Source organism: Euphorbia lathyris, chromosome 9, assembly GCF_963576675.1.
Source record: "Euphorbia lathyris chromosome 9, ddEupLath1.1, whole genome shotgun sequence".
NCBI lineage: Eukaryota > Viridiplantae > Streptophyta > Magnoliopsida > Malpighiales > Euphorbiaceae > Euphorbia > Euphorbia lathyris.
In genome coordinates this window covers 19329015-19348996 of record NC_088918.1, presented here as the reverse complement: position 1 = coordinate 19348996, position 19982 = coordinate 19329015, and the positions used below count along the sequence as shown (strand labels likewise).

The 19982-nt window shown below is 33.8% G+C and overlaps 3 protein-coding genes across 3 annotated transcripts; 2 read left to right on the top strand and 1 right to left on the bottom strand.

The window, feature by feature from the left end:
- The first annotated feature begins 3460 nt into the window (after window positions 1-3460).
- On the top strand, window positions 3461-5870 carry LOC136206392 (uncharacterized). The gene is made up of 8 exons (XM_065997423.1): window positions 3461-3676; window positions 3758-3865; window positions 4002-4119; window positions 4211-4442; window positions 4720-4909; window positions 5057-5129; window positions 5220-5433; window positions 5528-5870. Exons 1-8 carry the CDS (start codon window positions 3582-3584, stop codon window positions 5656-5658), a joined length of 1161 nt encoding a protein of 386 aa, XP_065853495.1. The 5' UTR covers window positions 3461-3581; the 3' UTR covers window positions 5659-5870.
- Window positions 5871-10380: 4510 nt separating this feature from the next.
- On the top strand, window positions 10381-13558 carry LOC136207278 (LRR receptor-like serine/threonine-protein kinase EFR). Its single transcript, XM_065998567.1, has 4 exons — window positions 10381-10927; window positions 11141-11312; window positions 12408-13060; window positions 13167-13558. The coding sequence occupies exons 1-4, from the start codon at window positions 10381-10383 to the stop codon at window positions 13556-13558; spliced, it is 1764 nt and encodes a 587-aa protein (XP_065854639.1).
- A 1771-nt stretch (window positions 13559-15329) lies between these two features.
- LOC136206283 (F-box protein At1g55000) lies at window positions 15330-17494 on the bottom strand. Its single transcript, XM_065997281.1, has 2 exons — window positions 17149-17494; window positions 15330-16086 (listed from the first exon to the last, which is right to left on the bottom strand). The coding sequence occupies exons 1-2, from the start codon at window positions 17443-17445 to the stop codon at window positions 15715-15717; spliced, it is 669 nt and encodes a 222-aa protein (XP_065853353.1). The 5' UTR covers window positions 17446-17494; the 3' UTR covers window positions 15330-15714.
- Between the last annotated feature and the right edge of the window lie 2488 nt (window positions 17495-19982).

The window sequence follows — 19982 nt, the reverse complement described above, 5'->3', positions numbered from 1 at the left end:
TAAAAAGATTATTGTATCCATACTATATCTAAGAGTTCTACAGAATTTAAATTAATCCTTAAAATCTCTCTAATTCTCTATATATAATATAAAACAGTAACGATGGAACTGAGGTGTCACTTCCTCCTTTTTTACTGATAAAAAATTTAATATATTAATTTTAATTTTATTATATATATTTATCTATAAAAAGATTATTGTATCCGTACTATATCTAAGATTTCTACATAATTTAAATTAATCCCTAAAATCTCTCTAATTCTCTACACATCTATATAAAACAGTAACGATGGAACTGCGGTGTCACTTCCTCCTTTTTTAGTGATAAAAAATTTAATATATTAATTTTAATTTTATTATATATATTTATCTATAAAAAGATTATTGTATCCGTACTATATCTAAGAGTTCTACAGAATTTAGATTAATCCCTAAAATTTCTCTAATTCTCACACATCTTATATATAATATAAAACAGTAACGATGGAACTGAGGTGTCACTTCCTCCTTTTTTAGTGATAAAAAATTTAATATATTAATTTTAATTTTATTATATATATTTATCTATAAAAAGATTATTTTATCCGTACTATATCTGAGAGTTCTACAGAATTTAAATTAATCCCTAAAATCTCTCTAATTCTCTACACATCTATATCTATATATAATATAAAACAGTAACGATGGAACTGAGGTGTCACTTCCTCCATTTTTAGTGATAAAAAATTTAATATATTAATTTAATTTTATTATATATATTTATCTATAAAAAGATTATTGTATCCGTACTATATCTAAGAGTTCTACAGAATTTAAATTAATCCCTAAAATCTCTCTAATTCTCTACACATCTATATATAATATAAAACAGTAAAGATGGAACTGAGGTGTCACTTCCTCATTTTTTAGTGATAAAAAATTTAATATATTAATTTTAATTTTATTATGTATATTTATCTATAAAAAGATTATTTTATCTCATATATCTAAAAATACTACAGAATTTAAATTAATCCCTAAAATCTCTCTAATTCTTTACATGTCTATATATAATATAAAACAGTAACGATGGAACTGAGGTGTCACTTCCTCCTTTTTTACTGATAAAAAATATAATATAATATATAATATATTAGTTTTTATTTTATTATTATATTTATCTATAAAAATATTATTTAAAGTAAATGTGAAAATCAAATAATAATATTTATTTTATATAACACATTTATGTCATTAATTGTAATTATTAGATTGTATTTTTATTAATATTTATATATTAAGATGAATCCGTGCATCGCATGGGCCAAAAACTAGTAGTTCATGTAATACTAAACCGGTATAATTAATTTAGACCGAATATATATAAGGTCTAATTGGAAAAATATAGATTTTAATCCTTTTAATTTTATCATTTTATAAAACTTAATCAAAACTTTTAATTTACACCTAAAAGCGTTAAATTAACCATATAATATATATAAATGCATAAATAATTAACGCTATCTATTTTGAAAAACAAAATTTTTAGACACGGATGTTACAATTCCTTTTGAACCCAAGCTCCAAAGGTACTTAAATTTAGTACCACTGTCCGGTTTTACAGCTTTTATCTTTACCGATGGTAGCTGTAATTGCATTTCATATATACATTCAGTTAAATTTCAAATAATTTCAAACAATTATTCAAATTGCATCATAAACTCCCCCATCGCATTACTCAAAATGCGATCCAATTAAGCAAATGCAATAATCGCATTTTAATATAATGCGATTTAGAGACTTAAACGTGATTCACAGTTGATTTCTTGGATCACATTTAGGTAAAATGCGATAGAGTTTAAGCAACAAGACGATCGCATTAACATAGGCGATCGCATTGCGATAAGGGTTTAGCTACACGATGATCACATTTTGTGAAATGCGATGCAAATTCATAAAATGTGATGCAAATTCATAAAATGCGATCGTCGTGTAGCTATATTTCTCAAATCGTTTTGGAACGAACTGATCCCGACTAAGCATGGTTCACATACATACAATACAAATTAGTCCAAAAATCACCAATGTATATATAAACAGTAATACCTAACCTCAACACATATTTCGACACGTCTATAGTCATATATCGACACAAACATAACAAAAATAAAGTAGTAAATCACATACCTTCTTCTTCTGTTTCTCATCTACCTTCTTCTTTCCCGTTTTAGCCATTTCGTCGGAGTTGGAGTGGTCTTCTCAAGTAGACGTTTACCGATCGCAAATAGACGTTACCGATCGCAATATGAGGAGAATGAGAAAGGATAGGGTAGTTCAGGGGTGTTATGGTATTGTAGAAGGTGAAGAGTCTAGTAAGGTAGCATGTAATTAATGAAATAGATCTAAATATGTAAATGGGCTTCTCCAAGTGTCTAGTTTGTAATTTTCTTTTTAATTTATAAAATAAATAAATATAAGGATAATAATAACTATTTACTCTTTGACTTTTAATTTTTCTTAACACCATTAGTCAATTTAGACTGTGTTTGCTAACGGAATATAACACAAGGTACCTGTTTGATTTTTTTTAAACCACATACTCTATCATTGAAAACGAGTGTAACCACAATGTTTATTTTTGTACTTTTCACTTGAAAATAAACATTAATACAAACTAGAAAAAAAAAGATTAAATAATCTAGACAAATGATATTAATAATTTGTGTAGTATGTAGGACTGTAAATGAGCTGAACCGCTCATGAGCGGTTCGATGGTCGGTTTGATAAAAGCTCGACTCGGTTCGGCTCGATTTGTAAATAAGCCGCTCGTGAGCAGGATTTACTGGCTCGGTTCGTAAACGAGCCGACCTTGAGCAGGCCAAAGCTCGGCTCAAAAGCTCTCGAACAGGCTCGATTATAACATTTATGAACAAATTTTAGTTTTGTAGTAAATTATATAGCTTTGTGTTAGTTCACAAATATGCAAACTTAATATTATTTCCATTTTCTATTAAATGAGTTCGTTCACAAACATAATAAATGAGTAACAAACGAACTATTTGTAAGAATCTTGTTTATTTATTCACCAACTTTGTGTGTGAACTTGTTTATATACACAATTAAAGAGTTGTTTAAGAGCAAACTTTATAAATATAATTAACTATTTACTTACAAACAATTCATTGTTAGATAATTTTCTTAATAAACCAAGCACAAAGAGGATTTTGGGTTCGAAACAAGCTCGAAGCACGGCTCGAACTCGTTTATTTTCTAATGATTTGAGCCGAGTTTGAGCAAGCCAAAGCTCGGCTTGGGCTCGTTAATTTTATAGCAAGCTGAACTTGAGCAGACCAAAGCTCGGCTCGGCTCGATTACAGCCCTAACCACCAATATCGAATATTCATTTTCGTATGCCAGTAATTTTATAAGTATTAGATCTTTTTCTTTTATTACACAAAATTTAGGGAAATGAGTAAATTGACAGAAAAATTTGAATGCGAGAGAGAGGGGGTTAATAGCGTACGTTGCACGCTACATGATTAACATAAAACTCAGAAAGGAGATTGCAATTGTTGTTGCTTTGCCTAATACAGAAATTGGGAATGGAGGGAAGAATTCATCCTCGCAAATCTATACTGCTCAAAAGTAAACCAAGCTATGGATGGTTCCGTCTTCGCAAACTTCAGCATAAGCAAAGGTACAGATCGATCATCGATGTTTAGGGTTTAGGATTCATCTGAAAATTGTTTATACTTAATTTGCTTTAATTGAATTGAAGCTCCAAAAGAGAAGTCGACGCTTCACAAGGACAGTTGCCTGAAACCTCCAAGTCTAACCATCGCTATCGCCGGCTTAAGAAGGCACTGGAAAAGAAGAGAATCAAACGGTAATTTCTTTCTCGTTTTAACAATTTATCTTTTCCATTGATGTTAGGGTTGTGAATTGAATATATTTGAATTTAATGCCAGTAATTTGCAATGTGTTTATTTTAGCCTGAGTATTGTAATTACTTTCAAGAACAGGTTCCCCTTCTTTTCCGCTGATCAATATGCTGAATATGCATTAGCTTGCTATGAAAAACTAAATGATAGAGAATTTGCCTTAACTTCCTACTACGGTCTACAACCTGATGCAGCAGAGGTTTGAATTAATCTTATCCCTCTGTTTCTGTTTTTCTTTTTCTTGTAAGAAAAATTTGGGCATTTTTATGATTATCACCCTTGTTTTCTAGAATCGTAAGTTTGAAGTTGTGAAACCCTTGGGTGCTTGTCGTACGCTATTACGCTTCCCTGGAATGGAGATGCTTGGAGTTGGCGACAGGTTGCATGTCAGCTTCATTGCCAAACCCCGAAACTCTGATGGCAGTGATGCCTCTCCAGTCTTCTTCTTTGTTGAATTGGCCGACTGGGGTTCAGGGGTATTAGAACTCGTGCACTCTCGAAAATCGCAGCCTGACTACTCTGGTAATGCTCATATATCCTTCTCTGCATTTTATTATGTTAAGTTTTTATTTTGTTTGGTTTCAATATATAATTTGGTGCACTTCCTATTCTTTGCATATCCCTTGCTTTATTATGTTTTGTTTTTGAAACTCTATGCTTTGCTAGAGCCATGAAACAGAGTTTTTTGTCAGTTCATTTTTGTCACAGTTTACAGTTAGAGTGTGGTGGATTCTTATAGATAATGATAGATTGCTGGAATGTTGAAATTTTTTACCATATCCTTAATGCACTTTTGCAGGAATTACATATGGCTGTGGATTTTGTCCATCTAGTAAGGAATATCCTCATCTTTCAGGATATCTTGGTGGTTTGGAAAGTGTGCCGGTCGATGCCGCCTCCCAAAAAGAGATGGCTAGATGCTTCAAGCGTCAGCTAATCAATTCTCGTCGCAAAGTCAAGCCTAAGAGAAACAAGGAGCCTGTTCGGACGTAAAGTTTCTATTTTTCGCAATTATCTGCTTGCAGTAATTATTAGGATTTGTGCTTTCTGTATCCATTAACCTATTGGGTCTAAATGAGTTGATTCTATCTGTAATTGCTTTTGGCGTGACTTCTATCTTGGCTGGAGAGTAACAGTGACTTTGTCCCTGATCTTTCGGAATATGAATATGCTGAAATTGCCTTGAAACTCATAAATGGTGAAGAAGGGGTTTGCATCTTATCCATCTCTGTTTAATTTGTTTTTCATCTGCATCTTCATAGTAACCAACTTATGTCTTTTCTTGTATTTCTTGGCCAGAATGTTGAGTATGAAATTGTGCGAACCATTAATGCTTATGATCGTTTACTACGCATCCCTGAGGTTGCGAAAGTTGGAGAATGGTGCCATGTCAGTTTCATGGCTAAACCCAGAAATGATGTCTCTGAAAAACTTATCTTTGCTGAACTGGTTAACTTTGGAGAAGCCAAGTTTGAGTTGAATGCCTATTCTATATTGGATCCTAGTGATTCTGGTAAGGCTCAAATATAGTTTATTAATTTATACTTGGACTTGTGTTATTGTTTCTTAGGTAGGATGGACATTAACGTTGGTTGCGAATTTTGCAGGAAAAATAACGTATGGTTGTGGATTTTGCCCGGGCGCTGACGATGAAAAATATCCTCATCCTGCTGATACTGCTGAATATACTGCGGGCCATTGGCCATATATGAAGTCTGTGATCATTTCATTTGGTTAGTATTGATCCCGATCCATCGTAAAATCTCTCGACATGAGAGGGGTTGTCTTTTTGTTTCTATAGGCGTGTATTTGAGAGAATGTGTTTTTAATTTGATTCCAAACAGACTCAAACTTTGATTAACATAAAGATATGATATGATAGGAGTCACATATATAGACTTTAACCCTATTCCTTGGTCAATTTAATGAATCAAAAAATTGAATTTTCATTTCAATTTTCTCCTGTCTATGTTTAGGGTGTCATGATTTTTGTTTCTATTACGATATTTTTATATTCTCTTTGTTGTTTTTTATATTGGATTTTGGTACTTCTTCTTACAAAGAAAATCTTTCTAATTCTTCTCATTCCGATGACTATGAAGATAAGTTTTTGGTTGAATTGTTGTTTGATGAGAATTGGAAGAAGAAATCTGTTGTGGATGGTGCTCACTATCTAAAATAATTAAAAGGAAACTTTGGGGAATAAGCTGCATGGTTATAATAATAAAGAACCTTTTAGGCTTAATAAATCTTCAACCTCAGAACTTGTTCAAAAAAGTTAATTGCCCCCTATATTTTTAAAATATTTAATTTACATCTTGAATTTGTTTAGAGTGATTTATCCTTAGGTTTTGGGTTGGATGTGGCCGAAAAATAGTAAAAACGGAAAAAAAGAAAAAGACAAAATTAGTTTTAATTAGTAAAAAAACGTGAAAATGTGAAAAACGAAAAAAAAAAATGTGAGAAACGAAAAAGAAAACAAACTGAAAGTAGGCAGGTCCAAGGGGCCTTACCCACGTCGTAGGGGTGCATTCCCTAACCTGATGGCACTTCGACTGCATCCCCTGCACGTGTGAGAGTTTTTCTCCTAGTAATTAATTAAAGGCTTTAGTTACGATTCTCATTTCTTTTCTATGTGAGATGAGAATGTTTAACATAGTTGTTAAAGGCGAAAAGCGAGCCAAGGCGATAAGGGAAAAATTTCGCCTTGAGGCGAGGCGATCGGCTCTCGCATGTGAGGTGACAAACAAATTAGAAAAACACAAAAAAAAAAAAAATTAAATTAACTCAAAAAATTAAGAGCATATCCAACACTAACTAGCTATTTGTCTCTCTAAAATAATAAATAATATAGAATATTACTTTAGTCAAATTTAGCTAGCCAAATTTATGTTTTGCTTCAACCATGCTAGCTATTTGACTCTCTATTTGATTATTTTATCATTAAAAGTGATTAAATTTAAATCAAAAAAGAAAAAGTAGAAAAAAGATACAAAGAGGAAAGAGAAAGAATGATTAAGAAATAGAAATAGCTAGCCTAAGAGACTAGCCAAATTTAGCTAGTGAAAATGGCTAGCTGTTTATTTTAGAGAGTCATGTCACCTTGTTGGAGTGGTCATTCTCTAAATGGCTAGCTAAATTTGGCAATTTAGAGAGTCATGTCACCCTATTGGAGATGCTCTAAAAAATACATATGGATTTTATTTTTACATAGCTTATACACTAGACTCATAGAAATATTATTTAATTGTGATGAAATCCTCCACTACTGTTAACACCCGCCACTGTTAAATTAACTCAAAAAATTAAAATACATATAGATTTTACAGCTTATATACTAGACTCATATTATTATTTAATTGTGATGAAATCCTTCACTACTATTAAAACCAGACAATGTTAAATCCAACCACCACATTGTCACCACCTATGATGAACAGAAACTTCAACATGTCGGCGTATCACGTTTCCGATACGTTTCGGATACGGAAACTCTCGGAAACTGTTGGGATACGTTTTGCGGCCGTTTCCAGAATATTCAAAAGTTGGATATGCGTATCTGTTTGGGAAACCCGTTTCCTAGACAAAACCCGATTGGATTTCATTTCAAAAAAAAAACATACGTAAATAGAGCAATTATGGTCGATAGTCGATAGTTATTTGAAGAGAAAATTAGCAAGAATATCCAAAAGAATATGTTGATCTGTATGTTCAGTAAAAATAAAATTTGAGATAAACCAAAAGACAGAGACGAAAGCTTTTATTGTTTTATATTTTTTCTCAAAATGTTTTTTTGATATTATTTATATTTTATGTATTTAATAATTACGTTGAGATAAGAGTTTTATAATTTCTTTTATATGTATTTATTTAGTTATACTACAAAAATTCAAATATAAAAATACATTTTGAATATTTATAAATGTGCTCGATATTTTTATTTACACGTTTCCGTGTCCTACGTTTTATAGAAAAGACATTTCTCGTATCCGTATCCGTATCCGTATCCGGCAACATATACCAGCTACCTCCACTACCACCTACTCATCACACCTCCTTCAACTCACAACACATCGTAACAACAACAAATAAGGAATCAAGATTAAAAATTTACTGTATGGTAAAAAAAATTCAAAATTCAAAATTTAGAGCAGAAAATAATATCTTAGAAAGGTAGAAGAGAAGCTCTTCAAGTAATGCAATATGGAGCTCTTGAAGAAATAGATGTAATAGAGATATAACAGCAAAATTCTATTGAAATGCATGACATTTTACTCAGTATTGGAAGCTTTTATTGTTTCTTATCATTTATTTGAAATCTCACCCTTAAATCTTTCTTTTCCACCTTAAAAGTTGGCTAAAATGCCCCAGAAAAGAGGCGATCGCCTCAACGCCTTGATCGCCTCTCGCCCGACAAGGTGAGGCGGTCGCCTTTAGCACGTTGCCGCCTTACAGGACACTGAGGCAATGGAAGGATCGCCTCAGTCGCTTCTCGCCTGAGGGGACCGACGCAATCGCCTTTCATAACTATGATGCTTAATTTGCCTTTTATTTTCTTCCAAACCATTTCAAATGGTTCACTTTTAGCATCCATTTCTCATTCATCACTTGTACGTTTTGAGTTTATAATATACCGTTAAAAAGATCTCATGGCATAGAATATGTTGACATAGAGTTATTCTAAACTTCATTTATCCGTTATATATTCAAGCTTCAAGTTGACAAAAAAAAAACAAATCAAATGTTGTTTATAATTTGCTTTGGATGCATATAATTTATAAAAATAATTTTAAATTAATTATATATATATTTAATATATATATAAAAAATTTATTTATTTATTTATTACGTCATCCAGTTCAATCAATCCGAACCATCTGGTCCAACCCAATGACCCGTGATCCAGTTATAAATTCGGTTCCGGTTCTAACATTGGTGATATTCATCTATATTTAGCTTAGAGTTTCTGTTTTTTCACCATGCCGCATAATACATTTGTCGCCTCCATACGATTTTAATAACTCGTTATTTCTCAATAGAATTTGTTAAGTGTCTAAAATGGGAGATACGCTCTGCCACGTGTCAAACTACTCAACATGTGTCAAAAAAAAATACCAAAAAAAATTAAGACCAAGACTTTTACTATTAGTTTAACTTTTCAAACTGATCTGATGGTTGTCTGCTCTAACAGTAAATAGATTAAGACCAAGACTTTTAGTAGTATGAACTTGGAAATTAAAAAAGATCTACCCCCAAGTGCTAATCCATTAATTTTGAACGTGATTTTGATGGATGTGAATGTAGACTTAGACGTGGTCCTTAATTCAGGATGACCTCAAAGAATTTCCTAAGAAAATTTATGCATAAAAGAATTTCTTAAGAAAATTATTGTTTTTTTCGAATAATCGGGGTCGGGCCGAGTCTTAGTAGCGATCTCTTGCCAAATAAATTGCAGAGGAAAGCTTGCCCCAGTACACTCTTATGGTGAGACCCCTCATCGGACCCTCGCTCAGCGGGTACGCATAGTGCATCGGACCGCCTTTTTTTAATCGGGGCCGGGCCGGTTGATTCCAGTTATGACCGGGTCATTTTAATCACAAAAGCATATCACTAGACCGTTTATATCCGTTTATATGGCTGATTCGCGGTTGAACAGATCAAACCGACTGGTGTGATTTAATTTTTAAAGCATTGGTATACCATATTTGAGAGATTTTGGCATACAATATCATTATGATATTGAATCAATAATTTGATGACATTCAAATGTTAACCAATAAATTATTAATGATATGTACTTAACTAATTAATAGTTTAATAAATCATCTGTCTCTAAACTTCTCTAGAAAAAATGCAGAGAAGTAAACTGTAGTAAATTAATGATAGTCCTCCCATCTTGTTTAAAATCTAGTCAATTAATTACTAGATTGCAAAGAAGTAAACTGCATCCGCAAGATGTGTTGCACGCGTCTTAAAAAAGAGAGAGAGTGGATTTTTTAGAGAGAAAGCTCCAAAAAACCGTGATTTTGGAAAATTAAAAAATATGATTTCATATTAAATGTCGTTCTGAACAACTTTAATGCTTGAATATTTTTATTTTGAGGTTGTTAACCATCAATTTGGGGAGTTAATTAAAGTTAAGTGGCCACAGGTGTTAAAAATTGAACAACAATATTGAAATTGGTAAAGTTCAATTGCCATGGGTGTAATTTACCCTGTATGAATGAAATGATACAGTACTTTTTTGATTATTGAAGTTGAAGAATCTCCAATTAATTTCCTATTCTATCTTGGGACAATCAATTCAAAATACTTGACTTATGATAAGTGGGATTTAGTGCATACTACACTAACTTACAATCTATCTTAATCAACATTTGGTTACAATCTATAAGTATCAATTTGTTGCATTACATATCTCAATCTCACCTAAATTCTGAAACAGCAATCTGTCAACAAAATGACAACTTTATCTGCACTTCCTGTTGTAAATTTGCATCTTGCAATCCTTTTCTTCTCTATGATCACCTCACAATTGCAGCAATCACATGCTGCAGGAAATGACACTGATCGCCTTGCGTTGCTCGAATTCAAACAAGCCATTACCACTGATTCTCATGGAGTATTCAACTCATGGAATCATTCTTTCCACTTCTGCAACTGGTTCGGTGTTTCATGCGGTCGTCGCCATCAAAGAGTTGTGTCTCTGGTCTTAAACGGACACAATTTGAAGGGATCGGTATCACCATATATCGGTAACCTGAGTTTCCTTAGAACTCTTGATCTGCAGAACAACAGTTTCCATGGCCGAATTCCATCAGAAATCGGTAATCTGTTTCGACTTGAACTATTCCTGCTCAACAATAACTCACTCAGAGGAGAAATTCCTTCAAGCTTGAGCAATTGTTCTAAGCTCCAGAAGATCAGTCTACGACTTAATAATCTATCAGGAAAAATCCCAGGAGAGCTTGGTAGTTTGACAAATCTCGAGTCGTTGTCGCTTGTAGGAAACAATCTGACAGGAGAAATTCCAGCTTCACTTGCAAATCTTTCATCTCTTGTTTCCTTCAATGTTCAACAGAATAATTTATCAGGAAACGTTCCTGATGGATTAGGCGGACTAACAAAATTATACTTATTCTCTGTTGGATTCAATCATCTATCTGGTATTATTCCTCCATCTCTTTTTAACATTTCATCTCTTGAATACATTTCATTGCTGGGGAACCAGTTCCAAGGGGATCTGCCAGACAACATTAGCCTCCCAAATATCCTCGAAATTACGATAAGCGGGAATAATTTCTCAGGTTCGATTCCCAGTTCATTATCCAATGCTTCTCGACTCGAAGTAATTGACATTTCAGAGAATAATTTCGTTGGGCATGTTCCAAGAACGCTAGGAAATCTATACAATCTATGGTGGTTGGACCTTAGTAATAATGATCTAGTAAGTAATTCAACAGATGGATGGAGTTTCCTTGCATCTTTGACAAATTGCAGCAGCCTTACACTTGTCGATTTGAACCGGAACAGATTCAGTGGCGTTTTACCAAATTTTATAGGGAATTTGTCAACTCAACTCAGTGAATTATATTTAGGAGGAAATCAAATATCAGGAACTATTCCTACCACATTGGAGAACCTTACCAACTTGACAGGACTATTCTTAGAAGATAACTTTCTCGTTGGTACCATTCCGGCTCATCTTGGAAAGTTGCAGAAATTACAGGAGTTGAGCTTCCGAGGGAATAGATTGTCTGGTCTGATTCCTTCCTCCATAGGAAATCTTACAAACTTGTTTCTTCTTGACCTGAAAAATAACAAACTGGAAGGAAGTATTCCTGCTGGTATTACAAACAGTAAGAGATTGCAGCAGCTCTACATTTCAAATAATTTTCTTAACGGAACTATACCGTTGGAGTTTCTACGCTTTCTTTCCTCCTTGATAGTTCTTGACTTATCTAGAAATTCTTTCACTGGCAATCTTCCAGAGGAAATTGGGGAACTAACTAATATAAATGGAGTGGATGTCTCAGACAACAGACTCTCAGGTGAAATTCCCAGATCGATTGGTGAATGTCTGAGCCTGGAATATCTATATATGCAAGGAAATTCTTTCCAAGGAGAAATTCCCTCATCCTTTTATTCTTTGAGAGGCCTTCAAGAGTTAGATCTTTCACGAAACAATCTCACAGGAGAAATTCCACAGGATTTGCATAATCTTTCATTCCTGTCGTATTTGAATCTTTCTTTCAATCATCTTGAAGGTGAAGTTCCAACGAGAGGGATATTCAGGAATCTAAGCTTATTTTCATTGGTTGGCAATGAAAAGCTTTGCGACGGTCTGCTTCAACTGCGTCTCCCAAAATGCCCACAAAAATCTAAGCAGAAAGAAAAGCATCGTGCTCGAAACCTTGCAGTCATAGTTGCAAGTGTAGTTCTTTTTCTTGTCTCATTGTCAGCTTCACTTCTCATTTACTACTTGAAAAAACAGAGAAAGAGCAATCCTGTTGCACCATTCTTGTCAACGGGTCCTCATCTTGAGGTGTCTTACCGAGATCTTCACCAGGCCACAAGCGGATTTTCTTCCGATCATTTGATTGGATCTGGCAGCTTTGGTTTTGTATATAAAGGATACCTTGATAAAGAAAAAATATCAGTTGCCATCAAGGTGCTGAAACTTGAAGAAACCGGGGCTTTGAAGAGTTTCATGGCTGAATGCAAAGCGCTCAGGAGTGTTCGACATCGAAATCTTGTGAAGCTATTGACATATTGTTTAAGCTTGGATTACAAAGGAAATGAATTCAAAGCACTGATCTTTGAGTTCATGGAAAATGGAAGCTTGGAGAAGTGGTTGGATCATGATAATGAAGTCAACAATCAGGGAAGGAACTTGAATTTTCTTCAAAGGTTGAATATTGCAATTGATATAGCATCTGCATTGCACTATCTTCATGATCTTTGTGAAACTCTGATCATTCATCGCGACTTGAAGCCAAGCAACATTCTTCTTGATGATAACTTTGTTGCTCGTTTAAGCGATTTCGGTTTGGCTAAACTTTTTTTCAGCATCAATGATGAATCTCAAAGCCAAATGAGCTCAATTGGAGTGAAGGGAACTATTGGCTATGCTCCTCCAGGTAATGGTTTTTCTCCTTCCTTTTTTTTTCTTTATGGCTTAATAATCTTTTTTTTGTATTAATATAGTTGCTAGAAAGATGAATTTTGATTATATCTGAAATGCAGAATATGGAATGGGTGGAATGGCATCCAAAGAAGGGGATGTGTATAGTTTTGGAATTCTTGTACTTGAGTTATTCTCTGGGAAAAAGCCAATTGATCAAATGTTTGAAAATGGTTTGAATCTTCATGGCTTTGTGAAGAATGGAATGTCACAAGCAGTGTGGACGGTTGTGGATCCAACTATACTATCAGAAGAAACAGAAGAAGCTCAGAACAGGCGGAATAGGAACCCGGGAAGAGCAGGCAGTGATAAGAAAGAATGCTTACTTTCAGTGTTCAGAATCGGAGTAGAATGCTCGATGGAGAATCCGAAAGAAAGAATGAAAATGGGAGATGTGGTTAAAGAACTGCATTTGATCAGAAGTGCTTTTCTTGGAGTTAGGATTTATGGTTAAACTTTTAACTAACAGTTATTGAGCTAGCAGTAACAAGAAACTTGTATATGACAGCATTTAGTTTGACTATTGATTCTAACAGGTTGTTGTATTCTAAACTTGTAGTCAAGAATGAATAAATTTTTCTTCTTCTTCAAAATTTGGATCATTTCAATTATCTTTTACTTGGTTTTCAGGATAGTAAGCCTGTTTGGGATGATGGGTTTAGGTTGATAAGGACAGGTTTAAAAGCAACCCTTGTCTAGAGGAAGACGGTGAATTAGAGGGATAATAAGAGTATATGAGGGTAAAACTCCAGACATTTCTTTCTATTTCTAATAGGGTAATTGATTTATTAGTCCCTATATTTTGACAAAACACACTGTTTAGTCCCTGTATTTTCAAAAACACATGGTAAGGTCCCTAACTTTTTTTCTCAGTGAACTGTTTAGCGCTTCCGTCTGGTTGTTAGATTTTTTACCGTTTATGACTTCGGATATGACTAAATTACCCTTTACTATTTACCTTCAAACTTCAGAAGAGGAAATCCAATTTAGAAGAAGAAGCTATTTGTATGGAGAACAAGAAAAAGAACAGACTCAATGCTTACGAATTTAAACAATTAAGAAGACAATCAAGAAGAAGAACACTCAAAGTTGATTTCATATGCATTAGAGTTTAAATGAAAGGAAAATAAAGGAAAAGAAGAACGCAAATCTAAATTGACTAACAAAATCTTCATGAGAGTCTAATGGCAAGGACTAAACAGTTCACCGAGAAAAATGTTAGGGACTAAACAGTTCACCAAGAAAAATGTTAGGGACTAAACAGTTCACCGAGAAAAACGTTAGAGACTTTACCGTGTGTTTTTGAAAATACAAAAACTAAACAGTGTGTTTTATCAAAATATAGGGACTAATAAATTAATTACCCTTCTTAATACCACCAAATTAATTGGGTTCATGAGAACAGTCCAAAAATTCACTTACTAATCTTTCCCTTCCCTACTTCTAATGACCCTTCATGCACTTTATCCATACACATTGTAGCAGTTGGAGGCAGGGATACGGGCTGCCATCGCACCCCACCGCCGGCAGTGATTTGAGGATTCGCAAATAGGGAGTGCTTCAATACCTATGGGCTTTTAATTGATATTCAATACCTATGGGTGCTCAAATGAAATATTTTGGATGCTTTTACCCTAAAAAGTTAAAGCAGTGAAGTTTTTCTGCGAGCAATGGGTTCTTAAAACCTTGCTTGGATCCATCCCTGGCTGTCAGGAACCACCATGTTCCGCCTTGCCCCTGCAATTTCATCTAAAACAGCGTAGTTTTGACCTAAGTAGGCTAAAAAAAATTAAGCCCAACTCATCTTGTTGCACCCCAGAAGTACAAGGCTGGCTCCCCCACTAATAACAGTTCTAAAAATCAGATTGTTAAAATATTTGGTGCACAGCAGTTACAAAGCAGAGTTTCTTATGCAATCCATGAGCACCTTAGTGTTTGAATTCCAAATTTTTTTGACGGAATAATTAATTTCTACTAACTTGTATTACACAACAAAGACAAAATTTGATTAAAAATATTCAGTAGGAATTGCAATGGCAAGTACACTATAGCTCAATGCAATTTATAAGATACAGCAAGAGAAGTTGAAGCAATTGAAGTAGATCATATACAGGTAAAATTCTATTGCTTGAATTAGCATCATCAATTTAGCTGCTGAATCAACACGTAGATCCTTAGAGGAAGATGAATTTGATCCAGAATGTAAAACCAAGATTCATAAGGCATTTAATCTCCAATTAAGTGGTTACTCATAAGGCATTTAATCTATATACACGCACTTTTCATTTCATAGAATACAAATCCACAGAATAACAATTTAAACTTGATTTACAATTATTACACATGCAATCGAGTAACGCAATAGCTTAAGGCATTTTTACCTATTAAGAAGATTCATCCAACAAGGGAAGCTGAGCAGATGAAGTAGGTCAGACACAGGGAATATATTACTCGAATCCAATTTCTCGAGGAAGATGAATACGATACAACACCTTGCTATTTTCTGACTCAAAAAGATGTGCTTTAGGAGATCCAGAATGCGATAAACCAGATTCAAAGAAGCATGCTTTTTCCCTTTTTAGTGTCCAATTCATCATTCCAAAACAACTTTTAACTACCCGTCTGTCTCTCCCACCGAAGATCTGATGAGTACTCGGTCAATGCAGCCCGAGGATCACCATTTGAAATAGACAAATAGTATTCTGCAGTTCCATCATCGACACGCATGCTTCTCTTTAAAGACTCAAGAATCCTTCTCTTGCCATGATCAGAGGTCACCTTGCTCGACAAAGAGCTATACTTTCCATCAGGCACACCCTCCAGATACAGCACTGCGACTTCCCTTTTCGCATGAGTATCTAGCTCAATGTAGCAAATGCCATTAGTGAGAAGGTCTGGTTTGCTTACAGGGACTAAGAGCCTCTCCCTTGAATTTATCCCATGGTCACTCATCATGTTATTTAACCGCTTTATGTCTATAACCTACCAATACAAGAAACAATTTTAATACATTGCTTTCTCTATAGCAGAAATTGAACAGAATTCTGAAGCAAGTTTAATATGAACAGACTCGTGAAACAAATCTAATTTGTGAAGGACACACTATTAAGAAAAAATGCATCATGAGGCCCCTGGTCATTCCAATTTGAGCCCATCTTTCATTTCAACACATTAAGGCTCTGATCTTTATTCTTGGTCACATTAATTCATCTTTGAACATAAAACTCGGCGAACAGAGCATTAATGATGTGCTGAAATAAAAGAAGAGGAGCTCAATCCACCATTTTTGGAATGATCAGCCTCAGGATTCTTTCCCATCCCCACTTCATTAGCCTTTTCAGCAGGCTAGTTTCCTTCCCCAAATTCATATAGCATAGGCTTTGGATATAAACAAATCTTCAAACATGTTTTCAAAGTTAATCATCCCTTGAAAAGGAAGAATGCAGAGTCTTCAAATGAGTTTTGTAGGTTATTTACTTTCAGGCATAGATCATATAGATAGGAAAGTGCTGAGATTAAGACATCCTAATTTTAATTTGGAACCCTATAGCATTGAACATAATTGTGAAGCAAATTGAATAAGAACAGACTCGTGAAAGAAAGCTAATTTGTGAAGGACATCTATGAAATCTATCCCCACTCCATTAGCCTTTTCAAAAGGGCTACTTTCCTTTCCCAAGTTTATACAGCACAGGCTTTGGATATAAAGAAATCTCCAAACATCCTTTCAAAGTTAATCATCCCTTTTTGAGAAGGAAGAACGCAGAGTCTTCAAATGAGTTTTAAAACAGAACTATCAAACTATTTCAGCAGGAGCTATTTGTAAGCTATTTATATGTTCCAGCATATCAGATTTTCTCAATATCTCACCACAATCAGTGCCTGGACCATATCTTTTCTTGGTTACAAGGTCAGGCGCTAATTATCAACATCATCGTCATCATCGTGGATAAAATCAAAATTCTTCTTTATGAATTGTGAACATGAATTCAAAATATCCCATTTTCAGTCTATGAAAAGAAATTAGCTTCAAATTTCAAATACCTGAACGGAATACTTGACGGCAAGGCGAGCAACGGTGTCCCCTCTCACAATCTTATGCGAAATAGCGAATTTTCCGATGCTATTATCCCTCCAGAAGCTCCCGGAAACGGGCTTGCCAACCACCTCCTTCAATTCCCACGGACGCATAAACGCACTCCTGACAATCTCAGCATCCGAAGCCACCGCGTTCCAAACGCTGCAGACGCAGCTCGCTCGCGCCAAGTCAGGCACCGGAAGCTTCTCGAAAATCAGCCGGAGCGTGTCGGAGCAAGTGAGCGCCGAGAATTGGGAATCCATAGGAGAGATTGTGTGGATAGAAGATTCCCCTGGGTTGAGATGATGTGAGATGATAGGAAAAAAAGAATTGGAGATAAAGGAGGGATGTTAAAGTAACAGGAGTAGAATGGTAGCTGAGTCACCAAGCTCATTTCACCCGTTCAGATTATCAGAATTTTTTTTTTTTTTTTCTGAAGAATCATTTTTATTTTAAAATGCTAAATAAGCTAATTATTTAAATGATATAAAAAAATATTTAAAAATAATTTCTTTTTCACGCATAAATTCTAAATTACGCAAAGTAAAAGTATTTTGATATTCGATATCTATCGAAATTCAGATGTTCGTTATTTTAAAAAGGGTTAAGGTGCAAAAATATCCCTAACGTTTTTTGTTAGGAGCAATTTTACCTCTAACGTCTAAAATAGTGCAATTTTACCCCTAACGTTGGAAGCCAAACGCAATTTTACCTAGACCTGGCAATTATCGTGTTCGAGTCGTGTTCGTGTCGTGTCATTTCGGGTTCGTGTCACAAAAGAGTAAACCCAAACCCAACCCAAAAACTTTCGTGTCAAAGTCGTGTTAACCTGTTCGGGTTAGTGTCGATTTCGTGTCGTGTTTTCGGGTTACATGTAATTTTGTTATGCATATATATTAATAATAACTCTTAAAAATATAAAAAGATATGGTACTGTTTTTAAACGTTTTATATCATTTTTAGATTAGTATGTTAACAATAATTATCGAAAAGTTCGATAATATCATGTTAGAGGGTCATGTAATGTGTTTATAACAATTTAGGAAATTCAAATCAATATTTGCAATTAATAATTATAATTTTATTATCTTTATTAATAAAGTGACATAAAAACACGAGAGAATATAACAATAATTTTCAATATCCGTGTCCATTTCGTGTTTTCGGGTTGACACGATAATGACACGAAAATTAACGTGTCATTTCGTGTCGTGTCAACTTTCGTGTCGTGACATAAAACCCTAAACACTTACACTAAAAAAGCATGTCGTGTTCGTGTCGTGTCATCGGGTCGTGTGTCACTTTGCCGGGTCTACCCCTAACGTTAATAAAGTGGATCAATTTGAGAAATAATTCATCAAACTTTTTTTTGTCATGAATCTTGTCATCTACACTTCATACGTGTGTTATTTTTATCGGTAACAAATCATAAACATACATTGGGATATGAAAAAAATAAAAAAAATATATTGTCTTTTTGTACGAATTAGACAAAAAAAATTCAAAAAATTCACCGAATTTATAAATATTAATCTCAAATTCTATTATTAAATTATAAAAAAAAAACATGAAATCCTTTTTTTAGAACGAATTGTTATGCACTTGGTGATTGATAACGAACAAAAATATCTGTGTTCTATAATAGTGTCTGAAATTGACCTAATTTATTAATGTTTGGGGTAAAATTGCTCTTGGCTTCCAACGTTAGGGGTAAAATTGCACCATTTTAGACGTTAGGGGTAAAATTGCTTCTGACCCAAAATGTTAGGGGTATTTTTACACCTTAACCCTTTCAAAAATGGTAAATAATTTAATAGTCCTTTAGTTTTTATCTAACACACTGTTTAGTCTTTTTATTTTAAAAAACACATTTTAAGGTCCCTAGCTTTTACCAATATTAATTATGTGGTCCTTTTATCTATTTTTTTATATTTTGAACCGAATATATCTTAGCTTTTAAGACAACCACAGTACAATACAAGTTGACCATGTTATTTTATATTTTATATATGTCTATTTATGCTAAAATATAATGGTTACGAGTCTAAAAAAAACTAGACAAAAGGATCAAAAGGTTAATATTGGTAAAAGGTAGAGACCTTAAAATGTGTTTTTCAAAATAGGAGGACTAAACAATATGTTAAGTAAAAACTATGGGACTAATAAATTATTTACCCTTTTAAAAATGACATGAAATAATTAATTTTTCAATTTCAAATTCAATCATTAAACATTATTTGAAATAAAAAAGCTAATTTAACAAGCTAAGAAACTTAGGACATTCTCATCGCAATTACAATCCAAGTAAAAAAATAAATAAATAATGATTTAAAAAGTGTAAAAATATTTAGGCATTACACCCATTTTGGTCCCTAAACTATGCAACTCATCAATCAGGTTCCTGAAATAAGCAAAAATCATCAATTTAGTCCTCATCCTATCTTAAAATTTGAAACTGTGACCATTTGATAAAGACTGTAATAATCTATGTGTTAGTTCAAAATAGGTTTGGGGAAGAGGATTTGAAACTGTTCAACCAAATGATTTTCGTTGAGGTTTCAATTGATGACTTTTGTTTAAAATGGGGACTCAATTGATGATTTTTACTTAGTTCAGGGACCTGATTGATGATTTTGATAGTTTAGGTCGTAATTGAATTTGAAACCTTAGTTTGTGGAGCTAAGTGGTTATTATGTCAAATACTAATGAAGAAGTTCATACAAATTCTAATACGGATGTAAAGTTGGGTACCTATTATAGCATAGAACTTGTTGGATGAATGGAAGGAAAGAATGAATAT

What these genes read in the sequence shown, in the direction of transcription:
- LOC136207278 (XM_065998567.1), top strand. Translation starts at nt 10,381, where the DNA reads ATGACAACTTTATCTGCACTTCCTGTTGTAAATTTGCATCTTGCAATC. An exon ending in CGAGTCGTTGTCGCTTGTAG is followed by an intron (nt 10,928 to 11,140) that starts GAAACAATCTGA and finishes ACATTTCATTGC; the next exon opens with TGGGGAACCAGTTCCAAGGG. An exon ending in TATTGGCTATGCTCCTCCAG is followed by an intron (nt 13,061 to 13,166) that starts GTAATGGTTTTT and finishes TCTGAAATGCAG; the next exon opens with AATATGGAATGGGTGGAATG.
- LOC136206392 (XM_065997423.1), top strand. Translation starts at nt 3,582, where the DNA reads ATGGAGGGAAGAATTCATCCTCGCAAATCTATACTGCTCAAAAGTAAA. An exon ending in GAAAAGAAGAGAATCAAACG is followed by an intron (nt 3,866 to 4,001) that starts GTAATTTCTTTC and finishes TTTCAAGAACAG; the next exon opens with GTTCCCCTTCTTTTCCGCTG. An exon ending in AACAAGGAGCCTGTTCGGAC is followed by an intron (nt 4,910 to 5,056) that starts GTAAAGTTTCTA and finishes GGAGAGTAACAG; the next exon opens with TGACTTTGTCCCTGATCTTT.
- LOC136206283 (XM_065997281.1), bottom strand. Translation starts at nt 17,445, where the DNA reads ATGGATTCCCAATTCTCGGCGCTCACTTGCTCCGACACGCTCCGGCTG. An exon ending in CCGTCAAGTATTCCGTTCAG is followed by an intron (nt 16,087 to 17,148) that starts GTATTTGAAATT and finishes TTGTATTGGTAG; the next exon opens with GTTATAGACATAAAGCGGTT.